Source organism: Myiozetetes cayanensis, unplaced genomic scaffold (genome assembly GCF_022539395.1).
Source record: "Myiozetetes cayanensis isolate MyiCay16 unplaced genomic scaffold, myiCay2020 scf1, whole genome shotgun sequence".
Lineage (NCBI taxonomy): Eukaryota > Metazoa > Chordata > Aves > Passeriformes > Tyrannidae > Myiozetetes > Myiozetetes cayanensis.
The window spans coordinates 63658544-63674971 of NW_026086604.1; the positions used below are offsets into that span (position 1 = coordinate 63658544).

A 16428-nucleotide genomic window follows, 5' to 3' on the forward strand; every position below is an offset into this window, starting at 1 on the left:
GAGCCCGCGACTTCCTCCCCCCGCCCCGCCGGCACGGTTGGTGTGTCCCGCCGAGCCCCGCGCGTGCGCCTTGCCCTCCCGCTCCCGCCGTGGCCACGGTGCGAGATGGCGGCGGCGGCGGCGGCGCGGGGACTGGCGAAGCGCTGGCTGCGCCCGGCGGCGGCTCCGCGGGCGGTGAGTGCCTCTGCTTGTCTGTGCCCCCTGCCCGTGCCGCTGCCCAGCCCTGGCCCTGTCCTCCCACCGCCGCCGCCGCCGTCGGCGGCCCGACCCCGCTGTCTCCCCCGTGACCTTCACCCGTCCGGTGCCCCCGGCTCCCCCCTCCACCCACCCCCCACCCTCTGCAGGCTCGGTCTTTTTGGTGGCTTTTTTGAAGCGGCGCCGACCTTGCTGCTCGTGTCCTGGAGGCAGGTTTCTCCTGGAGGGAAGACCAGGGTGTTAGGTGGCTGTGGGCATGGCCGGGCCGCGCCTCCCGAGCGCCGTAGCCTGAGGCCGTGAGCGGAGTCCTGAGGGAATGAGGGAGGCAGCGGGAAAGGGATGTGCCGGGAAAAGGCCCTGGAGGGGCCTGTCAAGTGCAGCCCCAGCACCGGGGTAAAAAGGGCGCCACAGGCTCCTTCTGTATCAGGAAACAGTGTGGCCGGCAGGAGCAGGGAAGTGATTCCTCCCCTGTACTCAGCACTGGTGAGGCCACACCTGGAGTGCTGTGTCCAGTTCTGGGCCTCTCAGTTCAGGAAGGACATTGGGGTGCTGGAGCAGGTTCAGAGAAGGGCAACGAAGTTGGTGAAGGGCCTGGAGCTCAAGTCTGGTGAGGATTGGCTGCGGGAGTTGGGACTGTTTAGCCTGGAGAAAAGGAAACTCAGGAGTGACGTTATCAGTCTGTACAACCACTTGAAAGGAGATTGTGGCCAGGTGGGGCTTGGCCTCTTCTCCCAGGTAACCAGCGATAGGATGAGAGGGCATATTGCACCAGAGGAGTTTTAGGTTGGGCATTAGGAAGAATTTCTTCACAGAAAGGGTGGTGAAACATTGGAATGGGCTGCACAGGGAGGTGGTGGAGTCACCCCCCCCCCACCGGAGGTGTTTAAGAAAAGACTGGATGTGGCACTTAAGTGTTATGATCTTGTTCACTGTAATGGTGTTCAGTCGTAGGTTAGACTTGATGGTCTTAGAAGTCTTTTCCAGTCTAACAGATTCTGTGATTCTGGACCTGCATAGGAAGCCAGCGTATCAAGCATGTGGCTTGAAACTGGTTGGTGATTATGCCAGAAAGGGCTGCTGAGGCATCTGGTAGGTTTGTGTTAGCTGGGCTGTAAGCTGCAAGTCCTGAAGGAAGGCTTTTTCTCCATGGTGAAGTGGGAGTTTTCTTTCCTCTGTTCTCACCCTGTGTGTCCATAACGAACTTGGCGTTACAAAAGATAAACATGTGGGAAAAGGACCCTGTAAACACAACTGATTGGACCTTTAATTTCATAAAGGCCACAATCTTCCCAGTAGCATAACAGTTCAGGATTACTGTGATCAGTGTTTCCTTCAGGTTTATTCCAGCATCTTTTTCTGCTTTGTGGACTTTTGTTCAGACTCATTCTAACAAAACTCAGTGGCAAGAGAAATGGCAAAATGTATTTGATAACAGTTAATAGTGACTTCAGAAAATAATAAAGGTTTTTAGAAAGTAAATCAGTTGCAGGGTATTGTGCCAGAATTCTGACCGGAGATTGCAGTAGGCTGTTTACTCTGAGGGGAGGAAAAAAAAAAGGTTCCATTTCTTTTGAGGCTTTAGAGCATAACCTGTTATGTTTTTTTTCCCTTCAGTCATTTGCACTTTCTGTAAACAATACCAAGTATGTGCAGACCTCTTTTTGTGTGCTGTCTTCACCTACATTTAAGATTTTCTTTGAATCACTTAGTCCAATAACTGAATGTATTGTTGCACACGTGCAAGAAATAACTTATTGCAGTAAAAAGAGCTGTACTGTTGCTGAACAGTGTTTTGGGAACAGGCAGTAGTGTCTGCTACAGAATGCGTGGCTGCTGCATTTCAGATGTGTGGTGTGGAGTTCTGTGGGTCTCACTCCAGGTGCACCTTTGAAGGCAGTTTTGCTGCAAAGAGGAGACCCCGTTTCTGCTTGAGTGGTGACTCGGGAAAGTTGGTTTGCGGGTAAATTGTGTCTGATGCTTAGGTTTCATCTGGCTGTCACTGGACTAGCAGATCTGTTTCCGCATGTGAATGAAGAATGTTAATGAAGAAGATTGATACAGAGGTTAAGGTGGTCATGGAGTTGCCCCAAGGCATGGTAATACGGCAGTGTTAAGATTGCTCTTACTCTAAGGTGACTGTAAAAACCAGAAGTGTGTTAGCAAGTCTGAGTACACAGACTTGTGTAACTTGCTGTTATGCAAGAAGATAATTTGAGGAAACTAGGATCAGAAATGACAAAGCTAAGTTGAGGAGAGTGTTCTGTAGTTCACTTCACAGCTGAGGAAAGAGGTGGGAAGTGCTGGTGTCACTGGGCAGGTAACTAGTATGGCTTTGTGATGCTCTTCTCAGCAATCATACATGCTGAGTTAGGTGTATTTTTTGGGCTGCGTAAAGAAGGAACACCAGGTTCCATCCAATACGTTGGAGAGGAGGAGACTAAAATTCTGATTGTTTTAATCTATCGAAGCAAAGACTGAGTACTGAGTAGGTGTCGATGCTTTTGGTTTGGTTTGGTTTTGAACATGTCAGGGGAGAGGGAATGACTCGTGCTCCTGTGCTTCATTTAAGTATTAATAAATGTTTCTAAATGGGTCACTAATTTAATAAGAGCATGAGAAAAGAGAAATATCTCTGAGTTTTGAAGAAATGCTCAGCTGGAACAGCATTCCCTACAACCTGTTTTTTCAGTCTTCATTACTCCAACTACCTGAAATCAAATTATGATGATTGCTCGACTGGTCACTGTTAGTGAAGTACATAGTGGATAGTCTGTGACATCCTGTTAATTACAAGGTGTTCTGTCATCCAGTCAAAACTTAATACTTTCCTGCTTTTTATTCTCAGTGTGATCATGGAAAGCCACAACTTCATTGCATGTAGCTCTAAAATGTATTGATACAATAGTCTTGTGTGCATGGTATCAGTGGTTAAGTGAAGATTTGTTGTAAACATAGGGCAGCTGAGAATGCCCAGAGTCTTCCTTGTGGAAACACTTGTTCTATAACGATTGTCTTGGCTTCTTTCCGCAGTGGCCAGCGGCATGCCAGACTCCTGCACGCAACTTGCACTTCACAGTTTATGGGAAGAAAAACGCTTCTACGAAGGTTTCTGATTCGGTATGTTTGTACTTTTTATATCGTGAGTAACAGATTAAATAATACGCTTAATGCTTGAGAGCGTGTAATGGCCAGGTACTTGGCCTCCAGTGGAGTGTTGTGTTCAAGTACTTAGTGAGACTGAGTTGCTGAAATGCATGGCTTTTTTAATGATAGTTTTTACCCAAGAGCATGTAACAGATATAGCAATTGCTGCTAGAGCCTATGAAGATCAGTAAACTTACACGGCTTGTGTTTCTATGAAACTTGTTTTATCTAGCTTGAACTATTTGTGATTATAACAAACTGATTTATTTTTCCAGATTTCTACACAATACCCAGTAGTGGACCATGAGTTCGATGCAGTTGTTGTGGGTGCGGGAGGAGCAGGTCTGCGGGCTGCCTTTGGTTTGTCAGAAGCTGGATTTAATACAGCCTGTGTGACCAAGCTGTTTCCCACCCGATCTCATACAGTTGCTGCACAGGTGAGAAATGAGGTAGAACAAATGTTTAAAAAATGCCTGCTGTCAGAAAGCTGATTTGGATATAGAATCATGGAACAGTTTGGGTAGGAAGGGACTTTAAAGATTATCCAGTTCCAACACCCATGTCATGGACAGCAGTGCCACGCACTAGATGAGGTTGCTCAGAGCCCCACCCAATCTGGCCTTGAACACTTCCAAGGATGGGGCACTTGAACATCAAGGCCCTACTTCTTCTTATAAATCTTGCATATTTAGTTGAAACTTTTGTGGAGGGCAGTTTATCGTAGAATCACAGAATCATTAAGGTTGGAAGAGACCTCTAAGATCATAGAGCCCAACCATTATCCGAACACTGCCACACTTTGCATTAAGTAGCAGGTACTTTTCATTGTCTTTCCAAGCTAATGACATTGCAAGACACATTTTTTTATCTCCCTTCCAGTTGTTTTTATGGTTTTTATTTCCTCACTTATGTATTCATATTCACCATACTACCTCTTTTTTCTTTCCTTTTTCTAAACATTTTCAAAATGCAGTGCTGCTTCTGTGTAAGTTTGTGATTCATTGTGTTACACAAAACAGCAGGATGAGCCACTGTGAAATTTAGAAATTTCAGGTTTTTCAAAGCCACATGAAATCTGACTTTACTGTATTTCTTGTTCACAGATGCATAAGTGGTGTGTGATTTTTTTTTTAATTTTATTTTTTTAATAGAAATGAGATAAACCTATTTCAGTAGTGTAATTCCAGGCAAATGGATTTTCATTTCCAGGGAGGGATCAATGCTGCTCTGGGAAACATGGAGGATGACAACTGGAGGTGGCATTTCTATGACACAGTGAAAGGGTCCGACTGGCTGGGTGACCAGGATGCCATTCACTACATGACTGAGCAAGCCCCAGCTGCGGTGATAGAGGTGAGACACACTGGAATTGGTGTCATCTGTAGTTATTTATAACATAGGCTAGCTCCCAAGGAGATCTCCTTAAAATAACTGGTTGGATTGTTATGCACAAGAGCTTCTGATGCTTCTGTTTGGGTTCAACAGCTGGAAAATTATGGCATGCCGTTCAGCAGAACTGAAGAAGGAAAAATCTATCAGCGTGCATTTGGTGGACAGAGTCTTCAGTTTGGAAAAGGAGGACAGGCTCACAGATGCTGCTGTGTTGCAGACAGGACAGGACACTCACTCTTACATACTCTGTATGGCAGGGTAAGCAGTGGTGAAGTAAACTTGGTTTGGGTTTTTGCATTTACAGTTAATGATTTTTTTTTTACTTATTTTCCCTAGAGATTGAAAAAAAACCCCACCCCAAACCAAACAAAACCTGTAGCTGTTCACATACGAATGAGGAATCCAGGGGAATGGCTTATAACAATTCTGGGTTTCCTTCCTTTCTGAGGCAATGTGGAAAGATATAGCCTAGGTGATGCTTGTTTTTTGTCAGCAGTAAGCAGAAGCAGAATAAATAAAAAGATTGTAAATATAATGGCTTTCACAAAGACAATGGGTGTTAATTAGTGTACACTGTTAGCTTTGTGGTCTGGAGTAGTTCTGCACTCTTAGGACTTTTGTGTCTGTTGATAGGCCCAAAGAGAATTTATGTAAATTTTCCTCCCAAAACCTGTTTTTTTCAAAGCATTTGAGACAGCAGCATTGAGGAACTCTGAAAAGAAGTACAAGACAACATTGTTTTTCACTGTTATTCAAACGGGGAGCAGGGGGAGATGAGGTGTAGCTGGATTAAGGCCCACTGTGCGTTTCTGAGCTTGCTCTGTAGCAAGTAAGTGACTAGTGTTTCAGCATTTCTGCCTATTAATTCTACAGACCATAACTGAAGAAAGTTCTGGTGGTTTGAAAATCGTAGTGAGCTGCTTAAAACCCGAAATTAAGTACCTAGTAGCTACTGTTTTTTATTTACATGGCAACTAATTGCACTCCAGGTTTGGACTGTGTGTGCTGCTGCAATACAAATGCTGAGTGCTGCCAGGCACTGCTCTGATCCTTGAGGGCATAAACAAATGTTTGACTTGGTGCCCGCTGCTTCTGCTGGTGTAATAGGCTCCTGGAGATTTATTCCATTCCTCCTGGAGAGCTTAAGTACAACGTGCTTGTACGTGTATCCAGCCCTGCAGCTGGGTAGCCTGGTGCCAAATGTAGAGGTGGAATAACATTAGTCCTGCTGACTAGCTATGGCTTCTCAGAATTAAGTGGTTTGGTAGTTACTTCTGTCTTTCTAAGCTAGAATAGATTAATTAGCAGTTTTTTATTGATATTTGAGTGCAAACAGTCTTCCTCGAGGGTTGGTGGGGAGGGTGTTTGCTATATTGGGACAGCCCACACGCATTGACAGTTTTGAAGACAGGTTACTTGCATGTCTCCACTTTTCTGAAAGTTCCCTTTTTAATTTCCCCCCAGTCCCTACGATACGATACAAGCTACTTTGTTGAATATTTTGCCTTGGACCTGCTTATGGAGAATGGAGAATGTCGTGGTGTTATTGCCCTCTGCATAGAAGATGGCACCATACATCGTTTTAGGGCAAAGAACACAGTCATTGCCACTGGGTAATGTAATGTTTGTGGGGAGGGACAGAAGCTTGGGAGTGTTACTGTTGGAAGTCTGTGTGTTTGTACGTGTATTGGAATCCACAGTGTGGAGGTGATAAGTTACAGCTTCATTCCCTACACCCCAAAAGCAATATAACTGAGTTCAGTCATTCCCTCTGAAAGAAGGCATGTACTAATTTTGTGACCAAGTATAAATTTGGTAAGAGGTCTAACTTTGCATTCTAGAACACTGACATAAAATAGAAATGTGTAAGAGTGGTATGTGTGATTCAGCTGGTCTTTGATTTTTAAAACATACTGTTCAAAGCAGATATTGTTGCAATGCTACAAACATGTGTGTATATCTGTAGACTCCCAAACTTCCTTTAGAAAACAGCTTTTGTCAAAATTCTGAAGAATCTATGACATTATTGTTACCATTGTAATTCTAGCTGTTCTAGGATGAAATTGTCAGAATATGAATATAACTTAACATTACTTGGTTGCAAAGTTTGTATATGTTTATTAGAGTGCTGTATGCATTAGTCTTTTGCTGCTTATGGCTGTCTCCTATCTATTTCAGTATATAAAATATTTATAAACATACATGTCAAAGAAAAATATGTAGCTTGGTTGCCTATGTGATGTTGCTTTCTTAAAGCCAAGGCAGTTTTCATACTTGTGCACTTTGAGGTACATACAATATGTACATTGATATTTCTTTTGAGAGTTTGTCCTGAAATTTGGCTTATTGGCAGTTCTCAACAACATTGGAGGATAACCTAGTTTTCAGCATAAGAATTCATGTTTAATACCTAGAAAACTAAGTTTTTAAATATAAGAATATAAGGTTAGGAGCCATATTGAGGATATAAACCACTGTTATATGCAATTCTTTATAAAACTGCGAGTAATATTTTGAATGAAGTTGAATGGTATCAGCCGTTTTCAAATATGGTTGAGCATAACAGGGCAATACTGGTTTTGTTTTCTTTTGGTTGAACTTAGTGCAGGAGAGGGCAAACCTTATGCATTTTTCTTATTAACCCTTTGCTCTGTTTCCACTGTTGAGCAAACATCATAGTTGAGTAATATGTTCTGGTGATGTTTTAATTTTTCTTCCTGCTGATTCTGTTACCTTTTGTGTTCCATAGTGGGTACGGCCGCACTTACTTCAGCTGTACATCTGCTCATACTAGTACGGGTGATGGCACTGCAATGGTCACACGAGCTGGGCTTCCTTGCCAGGACTTGGAATTTGTGCAGTTTCACCCTACAGGTACAGAATATGAAACAATACTCGAACAACAATTGCAAACTAGATTTCTTTTGTAGCTGATTATATGCTTCGTTTTAATGTGGTGGTTTTTTTTTTATTGTTTGCTTAATTTTACAATCGTAGGGATCCAATGTTAATTTGACTTACTTAAGGTTTTTCCAGTTAAAGAAGCTTCATTGTTTGTGTGATAATTCTGTGACTTTTAAGATAATTATCAAGTGCATGAGTTGGTTTGTGTTTTTGTTTTCTGTTATGACCAGTGCTGAAGGCTAACAGGTAGGTCTTCCTTCTCTAAAGGAAAACTGAGTAAGCTGTGATATTCCACACAATTTGAAGTCATCCCATACTGCTTTAGCACAGGAGAAGAGGAAACAAAAATAAGCAAATAATTGTAAAATTCTCCTTGCATATTGATGGATGCAGATCGCTTCCAGTTTTAATATTTTAAATACTGTGGGTGTTCCAGATCAACTTACTTACCGTAACTTCAGGAAGAGTGTTTGAAAGGAATAACAACACAGGGTTCTATGTAGTCCTGGGGGACAGCTCCTAGTGCTATGTTTAGGGTGCAGTAAAATCTGCCCCTCTGACTTACTGCATTATTATTAAGATGATCTTGTTTATTCAGTGTTTTTCATCCTGATTGTGAATAAAATATCTCATGTGATGGTATTTTCTTTGTTGAACAGGTATCTATGGGGCTGGCTGCCTCATAACAGAAGGGTGTCGTGGAGAGGGAGGTATTCTGATTAACAGTCAAGGTGAAAGATTCATGGAGAGATACGCACCTGTTGCTAAGGATCTGGCTTCCAGGGATGTAGTGTCTCGTTCTATGACCATAGAAATCCGTGAAGGAAGGTTAGTTGCAGACTCTTAACAAAGCTGCAGAATAAATACTTAATCACGTATGTAGTGCAATAGTTCATTTGATAAGCACATGATAATTTGTGAGAGTGAGCTTTAATAAAACGTTAGCTGATCTCCTCGTGTAAGGCTGAAATTTTTCTTGTTAATTCCTAAGAGAAGAGATGTTAGGAGTCTCCTGTTTGAATTTGGTGTGTTTAGGGACAATTGCTCTTAATGTATTTGCTCTTACTGCAAACAATGAACATAATTTGGTGCTCTCTTCTCTTGACTAATTATCTTCAATTTGTGCATATTTCTGCAGAGATACAGTGGTTTAAAGTCTGTGGTTTAAAGTCTTTTCACAAATTATTGTGAAAAAAAAGCTGAGAGTTGGAAAATGGTCTTAATTCTGCCAAGTGCAAGAGTCTTATTGATATGCTAGATATTAATATTTGTCAGATAACATTTGAAAAAAAATATTTATTTTCACAAGTGAAACAAACTGAATTAGAAATGTCACTAGTGTTTGTGAATTGCTGTTATGTATTCCAGTGTTGCCTTTTTTTTGGTAGGGGTTGTGGTCCTGAAAAAGACCACGTGTACTTGCAGTTGCACCACTTGCCACCACAGCAGCTAGCAACCCGTCTCCCAGGGATTTCGGAAACAGCTATGATATTCGCTGGAGTTGATGTCACTAAAGAGCCTATCCCTGTTCTGCCTACTGTGCATTATAATATGGGAGGCATTCCTACGAACTACAAAGGACAGGTAAGTAATATACATCACTTTTGGGGTTGTTTTTTTTTTCCTCCTCATCATCATAATAGGAAATTATTTTCCAAATATAAAAGCATTAAGAATGTTTTTCATAAATGTAAGGATGATTAATACCTTTATTAATAGGAATATAATGATGATGTCAGAATACTTAAAAAACACACAATATGGTTTGTCCATCTGGAGAGGTGGGAGTTCCAAGAAACATTTAAAATGAAGTTACTGTCACATCTGACAATAATTCTCTGTTTATCAAGTTGAGGATAGTATATATATATAGTTGAACAATGATCAAACTGGGGCTCTGTTGCAGTCTATAAGTTGAGCTAATGTGTATTCATTCTTTGTAGTCCATATGATCTGAACACTAACGTAGATTCCTCCAATTGACACGAGTTATAGTTAGTGACATGTGATCATGTCAGCTAAATTCTTCTGTTCCTGTATTGTACTTTTTAATTGTAAAATGTAGCCTTAGAAATGTGTGCAGGTCAGACTTCATTCCTGTGCATTTCGGACTTGCTGCAGAATTGTGGGGAAAAAGTGCCATGTACTTTTTATAAGCGTGCATAAAGAAATCTTTGGTTTTATTCCCATCTGTTGTATAGTATTACTACTTACCCTTTAGAACTAAGATGATTATGTGTTTAGAGTTGGGGAAAACTTAAAGGTTTCTGTGTTTCATCCTTACATGCACATGGCCTTTGCAAATAAGGACGTTTGCAATGTCATAAATTGTTTGAAAAATGAGTATTAATTGTGTGTCTGAAATGACAGGTGATTACACATGTGAATGGCGAGGACAAAGTGGTACCTGGTTTATATGCTTGTGGGGAAGCAGCCTCTGCATCTGTCCATGGGGCAAACAGACTTGGAGCAAACTCACTTCTGGATCTGGTGGTCTTTGGTCGTGCTTGTGCCCTTACTATTGCAAATACATGCAAGCCTGGTAAGTCTCATTTTTTTTTTTAGAAACATTTGCCTTTATGATTCATTTCTGCCCAACAAAGAGTTGTTGCTACCTGAGTCAAATTTAGAATGATAGACATAGGCTCTTGTTTGTTAGAAAAGAAAGAAATTGGTGTTTATGCTTTTTATAGGCACGTTCTTTGCCGTGAAAATATTTTGACATTAACATTTGCTTTGTAAGTTGATCCTTTTAAAACTAGAATTGGGTCAGTGCTATTGGCAAAAACAGTTGGTTTTTTTCAAAAATTAAAACAGTATACTGAATGTGAAGACTGACTTCTTTACATCCTATACCATCTTCTACATCAAAATGTAGAAGCCTGTCTTACACTTGGCACTTTTGTATAGTGAAATTTGCTGCCACCTTTCTGATTTATAAGAAGGACTCACATGCAAGTGATAAGAGATAGATACTAAACATCTCATTCCCTGGTGAGATTTAATATTCACTGCTGAATATTAAATATTTTTAAGTAATCTGGTTCAGCAACAGTTACTGAGCTGAAAAAACAAACAACACCCTCAACCCCCAACAAAATACTGTTAGTATACTGGCAGTTATATTGCCAGAGCAGCTGAATTCCAGCAGTAATCATCTGTTTTCTCGTTGCTTAATGTCCAAAATAAGACTTGATTGTTTTTTCAGTTTGACTGCACGAGGTGCAGAGTGATGGTTCCTGATGGAATTGGCTTAGATCTTGTGGTATCTCTTGGTTGGCTTTGTGCCCACGTTTATTTGAATCCCTCTGTGGCTCCCTAGAGTTTGAAATTGTAGAAAGGGTTTTATTAGTCTGAATGCAAAGCTACACATGAAGTGAACTGTGCTGGTAAGATGCTGTGTTTGGTTTGTTACCCAGTAACACGTGGGTTCCAGAATTAGAGCTAAGAAGCAGAGCTCAAGTACCTGCCAAACTTATGAACCTGTACTGGTCCCTTAACAGATCCAAGGGAAGGTGGGAGGTTTGGGAGTGAGGAGACGAGGAAAGTATAGGAAAAGGTGTTAAGGACCACAAGGTTATTCCATAGTGTAGAAGAATTTTCATCAAATGCTGCTTCTAAGGAATGAACAGCAGAATTTAGCCAAACCTATAAAATGTCTATGAATTGTCATAGTAAAGAATGGGATTCATATGTTCCTCTGAGAACGTTATGTGTATGGGTACTATTGGTGGGAGTTCAGGAAAGTTACAGTTAATGTGTACCTCAGAGGAAGCAAACAGATGGTGTTTTAGTCAAATCTTCCAGTAGTTGTTAGTCTGTGAAACTGCCAGAAACAGAAACCAAGCCAAACTACTAAACTTACTGAAACTTTCTTATTAGGAGAGCCAGTTCCCCCCATTAAACCAAACGCTGGTGAAGAGTCAGTTGCTAATCTTGACAAATTAAGGTTTGCTAACGGGAGCATAAGAACTTCAGAAGTGCGACTTAGCATGCAGAAGGTAAGTCTGGTGGAGCTCTCAGCTACAGGGTGGGAGAAGCTGCAAGCAGCAGTGGGGTTCGGCCACTTTGCAAAGTGCCCTTCAGGATTTGCTTTGCAGAAGTAAAAAGTGTGTGTTAAGATTGTCTGTGTGCAGCAAAGCTTGTATGTCTTCTGTTCATTTCTTCTTCCCTTCATGGTCATTCCTCTTGTGTGGTTTACTTGCTGTATAATAGAGCGGGGTTTCATTTGTTTGTGGTGAACAGAAGAATGTGGCGTTTTTGAGGCTAAAGACAAGTTTGAAGTCAAACTAGCTCTGTAGTAGGGTCTGTTGGAGCTAAGGAAGTTACATGGGTTCATATGCAGCATATCAAACTGATTTTGTTTTACTGTGTTGCAGGCAATGCAAAACCATGCTGCCGTATTTCGTACTGGTTCTGTACTCCAGGAAGGCTGTGAAAAACTTAGCCAAATTTATGGTGATCTGGCTCATCTAAAGACTTTTGACAGAGGTAATTTGATAGCAAAGAATATACCTTGGGCAGAGTACTCTCTGGGAAAAGTGTTGGTGTTTGGGGTTTTTTCCTATAAACTTTATGTATTTCTTGAAACTTTGGCTGAAGACTTTGACTATTTTGAATCTTTCAAAATATTTTGTAGAGCTCTACTTACTAAACGTGGTAATCAGTAAAATACTTGATCTTATTGGTCACTTTGTGGTTGCATAATCTTTGAAAGAAGCAGAGACTGAAATTGGATTTAACTGTGTGAGGTACAAATTGCTCTTCTCTCAGAATATGAGGTGAAGTTGTTCTAATATTAAGATGAATGATGAACTTCATTAGTATCTTCTGAAAAGGCCAGGGAGTTGCAAGACTATTCATAGGGTTAACAGTTTTCATTCTTCATCTGAGCAGATCACAGTGCATGCAGATACTGCCATGTCTTGCAGTGTATCTTAAGAGAACTTGGTTATTTAAGTACAACTGATGATGTACCTTTTGTTCACTTACACGTTTCTCTTCATCTACTGCTGTTGGACGTGTTTTCTAACACTAAAAATAGAGCTGGGTTTCTTGGACAGCTCTTGCTAAGCAGCAAGTAAAGTGTTAACTTAGAATGTAGGGATCAAAATGGACATACGTATGTGTAAGTGAATTTGTGTCCATCTTGAAGAACCTTGTATAACTAGCAGGATTTATTTTCCTCTCTCAGATGGTAGGAGGGAAGGGAAAGCCCTGTTGCGTGGATCTACTCGGGATATACTTCAAAGAGTTATCATCTAGTCAGATCTTGGGGGCTGAAATGAGGCATGGGGACTGAGTTGCAGGCAAGAATCTACGGTGTAATTTTGATTCAGTAGTACATATGCAACAGGGACTGGTAGAACAGTAATTTTTCTAAGATTCATGATAACTGTTAGAGTGTTGGAGTCATTCCTGAGCTTTGCAGGCAATGTGAGTGATTCAGTGTTGTGGAGGACTGTGGCTGCAGTATATAGAGCTTTGGGTAGCTCAGTTCTTAAGTATCAGCAACAGGACAGAAGTAAATCGAGGAATGACTTGTTTGTAGACTCTTTTCCATAGTATTTTAATATTTTACTAGGTATTGTGTGGAACACTGACTTGGTGGAGACCCTCGAACTGCAAAACCTGATGCTTTGTGCTCTACAAACCATTTATGGTGCTGAGGCCCGCAAAGAGTCCCGGGGTGCCCATGCCAGAGAGGATTATAAGGTATAAATATTTTCTATGACCTGTGTGTAGGATTGAATTTCCTTGTTATGTATTACTTTAAATTTGTAGTTTTTTTCTAAGTACAGCCTTCAGTGTTATGATTAGTGTAGTATTTGTTTGGGGTTCCATCTGTTCTGCTTTATCTGTTCTTATCTGTTGTATATAAAATGACCAATATATGCAACACTGGGCAGCAGTCTTGGGAAGAGTTGTTCAATGTGTGCATCTGAATGATTAGAGATCTCTGTAGCTCTCTATAGTAATATAGAGGACTCTATAGTAATATAGTAGAACTGTAGTAATGCATCATGAATGCATAAACAGGACATAAACTTGCATACACAGAATAATTGTCCTATGCAAGGGAAGTTACCTTAAAGCCCTTGTTAAGACTGAGGATTTAAAATTGGACACGGGCAGTGTTAAGATAAAGCTTGCTGTCTCTTCAGAGACACATTGTGTTACAGTTGTAATTGAAGTGCAGCTAATTGTGTGGTTTTAAAGTAATCTGCAGATGTAACTTCTGGCCTAAACTAACCTAATTTTCTTCTTAGTTACGGGTAGATGAGTTTGATTATTCTAAGCCACTCCAAGGCCAACAGCGAAAGCCGTTTGAAGAGCACTGGAGAAAGCACACCCTTTCATACGTGGATATCCCATCTGGGAAGGTACATGATGCTTGAGGCTCTTTTTTGCTGTCAACAGACAGCTGCTCTCATAGACAGCTTTTGAAATCATGATAATACTGTCACAAAACTCATTTTGTTGCTGAACAGTAGGCATACCTGGGAGAAGTTACTGTTGATCTTTTGGAAGTGCTTTACTATTTGAGCTGGGATTGTGTTTCCCCTTGTGTCAGGCTAGTTCAAAAGCTTTTCTCTTCTAATGGTGACAAAACCTGTTGTTGCTGTTTAGCATAATGGCTTTATGGTATTTAAAACATAGAACTGCTTTGTGACCCTACAGAAGTCTTGGCCTTTGGGTTTTTTTTTGTATCTCATGCTCTGAATCCTCTTATTTCTTCTCCAGCCCATTTTACCTTCCTTGAATCTAGTTTGGGGGCAAGTGAGAACACTTTCACTTCCTGAATAGCTGCTGAGAATAGAAAGAAACACAGTTCTGTCTCTTAACTAATCCCACTGCATTCTCATCTCCAGGGCTTTCCTAGATGAAAGAACTAGGAGCTAGCAGTCTTAGCCAGAAGTTTACTTTTGTTCAAAGGCCTTTTTAAAGTCAGTCTTCTGATACTGTTTCTGGTCAGGCTTTGCTTTTAAGGAATTTAGTCAGTGGTAACATAATGGAACTTTTAAAGTTCCTTGTGGGTTACCAACTGTTCATTTTCTATGGAAGGAAAATAACAGAGAAATTAGCTTAACATCCATGAAGTCGTTCTGTTATCTGTGTTATTTGGCCATTCCTGTTAGCTAGGCTGTCTTGTTTAGATGCAGGATGTTTGTTTGTCCTAAATTTGTTTGTTCCCTTTTACTTCAGGTTACCTTGAAATACAGGCCTGTGATCGACAGAACTTTGAACGAGGAAGACTGCCAGACCGTCCCGCCTGCCATCCGCTCCTACTAGTATTGTGCATCTCCCTTGGAGCCCTCTCCCAGAGGGGGCCAGTGTACATAAGCATAGCACAAGCAAAGCAAAACAATGTTATCACTAGCAATGAATGGAAAATGCTGACAAAACATTTCTCCAGCTTGTATTCTGCTGTGGCTTACTGTACAATTATTAAACATGGAATGCAGGACAGCTTATGTTCTTTCACCCATCTGTCAGAACTGACATGGACAACACAAAATGTGTCTAAATAAAGTCATTACAAGTCTTGTATTTGTATTTGTTTGAATATGCTGATATATATATATATAAATACAGTGCTTTTATCATGAATGTATCGTTACTTTCCATGCTTTAAGAACAAGAAAGGTGAGGCCTGGTGACAGCGCAAGGGCCAGTTGGCACAAATGGAAGCAGAGGAAGTTCTGTCTGAATATGAAGACAAACTTCTTTATATGGTGGGTGGCAGAGCGTTGCAACAGGCTGCTCAGAGAGGTTGTGGAGTCTCCTTCTCTTGAGAAGTTAAAAGCCTGCCTGGATGTGATGCTTCAGGTGAACCTGCTTTAGCCTGGAGGTTGGGCTAGATGGCCTCCAGAGGGCCCTTCCACCCTGTGATTCTGTGAAATGCATTGCAGTTGTTTTAGACACAATGGAGATACTGAGTTTTGTGATGTGAGGACTGAAGCATCATAATTTCTGATTATCAGTAACACTGAAGAAAAGAAGAATGATGGACTAGAGACTTCTGCTTACTTCCTCCATAATAGAATAATACAATATTCTATGTAATCTAGACTATAATACTAATAGTTAATCTTCACTGACTCTGGAACTTCTGAAGCCATTTTTGTGGCATGCTCTGGGTGTGTATTTCCTCTTAACACAGAGAAACCAAGGGGCAGAAGACTTGCCTGAATGTTAAAGCTTACCAAACTCAAATTTAATGTGCATTTAATGTGCCAAGATGTAACTTGTAAGGCATTAATAGAGCAGTTTCTAGCAGTGTTTCTGTAATAACTTCCAGTTCTTAGATGACAGAAGTGTAACTATGCAGATTGCATAGACTGAAGCATTTTGAAATGTTTGACCAAAAAAAAAGTTTTTTTTTTACTGCTGAATGTTGGCTGCTGTTGGAGAAAAAAAAAAGAATGTTTGGAAAACCTGAGTGTTGAAATGATGGTGCTGGGGGGAAGAGTTCAATACACCTTATTGCGCTCGTGTAGTGTTTCTGTACTTCGCACCACGGGGAGATGTAGCGTGCCGAAGAACTCCCCTTGCACGGGCAGGAAGGGGAAAGCCTTTTTATAATAGAAGGAGCCTTGTCTGTCGCCGGGGGAGGGGAAAGAAGGTTCCATCGTCTTTGGCAAGGTTACAGTAAGGCAGGACAACCTCATACTTTTTCTTCCAGCGTGGGAAAATCGCTTGTTCGGCGCCTCCCCTGCTGCCCTTGGCCGGGGCCGCGCTGGGCCCCCGCCGCCTCTCGGGCATCCCGGTGCTAGCCCAGCCCGGCCCGGC

At 41.3% G+C, this 16428-nt stretch overlaps 1 protein-coding gene across 1 annotated transcript; it reads left to right on the forward strand.

The window, feature by feature from the left end:
• Positions 1-63: 63 nt before the first annotated feature.
• On the forward strand, positions 64-15186 carry SDHA (succinate dehydrogenase complex flavoprotein subunit A). The gene is made up of 15 exons (XM_050326401.1): positions 64-174; positions 3226-3312; positions 3615-3776; positions 4549-4692; positions 4825-4989; positions 6196-6344; positions 7481-7605; positions 8295-8463; positions 9024-9219; positions 10006-10177; positions 11518-11636; positions 12015-12126; positions 13220-13350; positions 13905-14018; positions 14842-15186. Exons 1-15 carry the CDS (start codon positions 106-108, stop codon positions 14926-14928), a joined length of 2001 nt encoding a protein of 666 aa, XP_050182358.1. The 5' UTR covers positions 64-105; the 3' UTR covers positions 14929-15186.
• Positions 15187-16428: the final 1242 nt, after the last annotated feature.

Coding starts and splice junctions, on each gene's coding strand:
- SDHA (XM_050326401.1), top strand. CDS start 106: ATGGCGGCGGCGGCGGCGGCGCGGGGACTGGCGAAGCGCTGGCTGCGC. Junction 7,606..8,294: donor TGTGCAGTTTCACCCTACAG/GTACAGAATATG, acceptor TTTGTTGAACAG/GTATCTATGGGGCTGGCTGC. Junction 13,351..13,904: donor ATGCCAGAGAGGATTATAAG/GTATAAATATTT, acceptor TTTTCTTCTTAG/TTACGGGTAGATGAGTTTGA.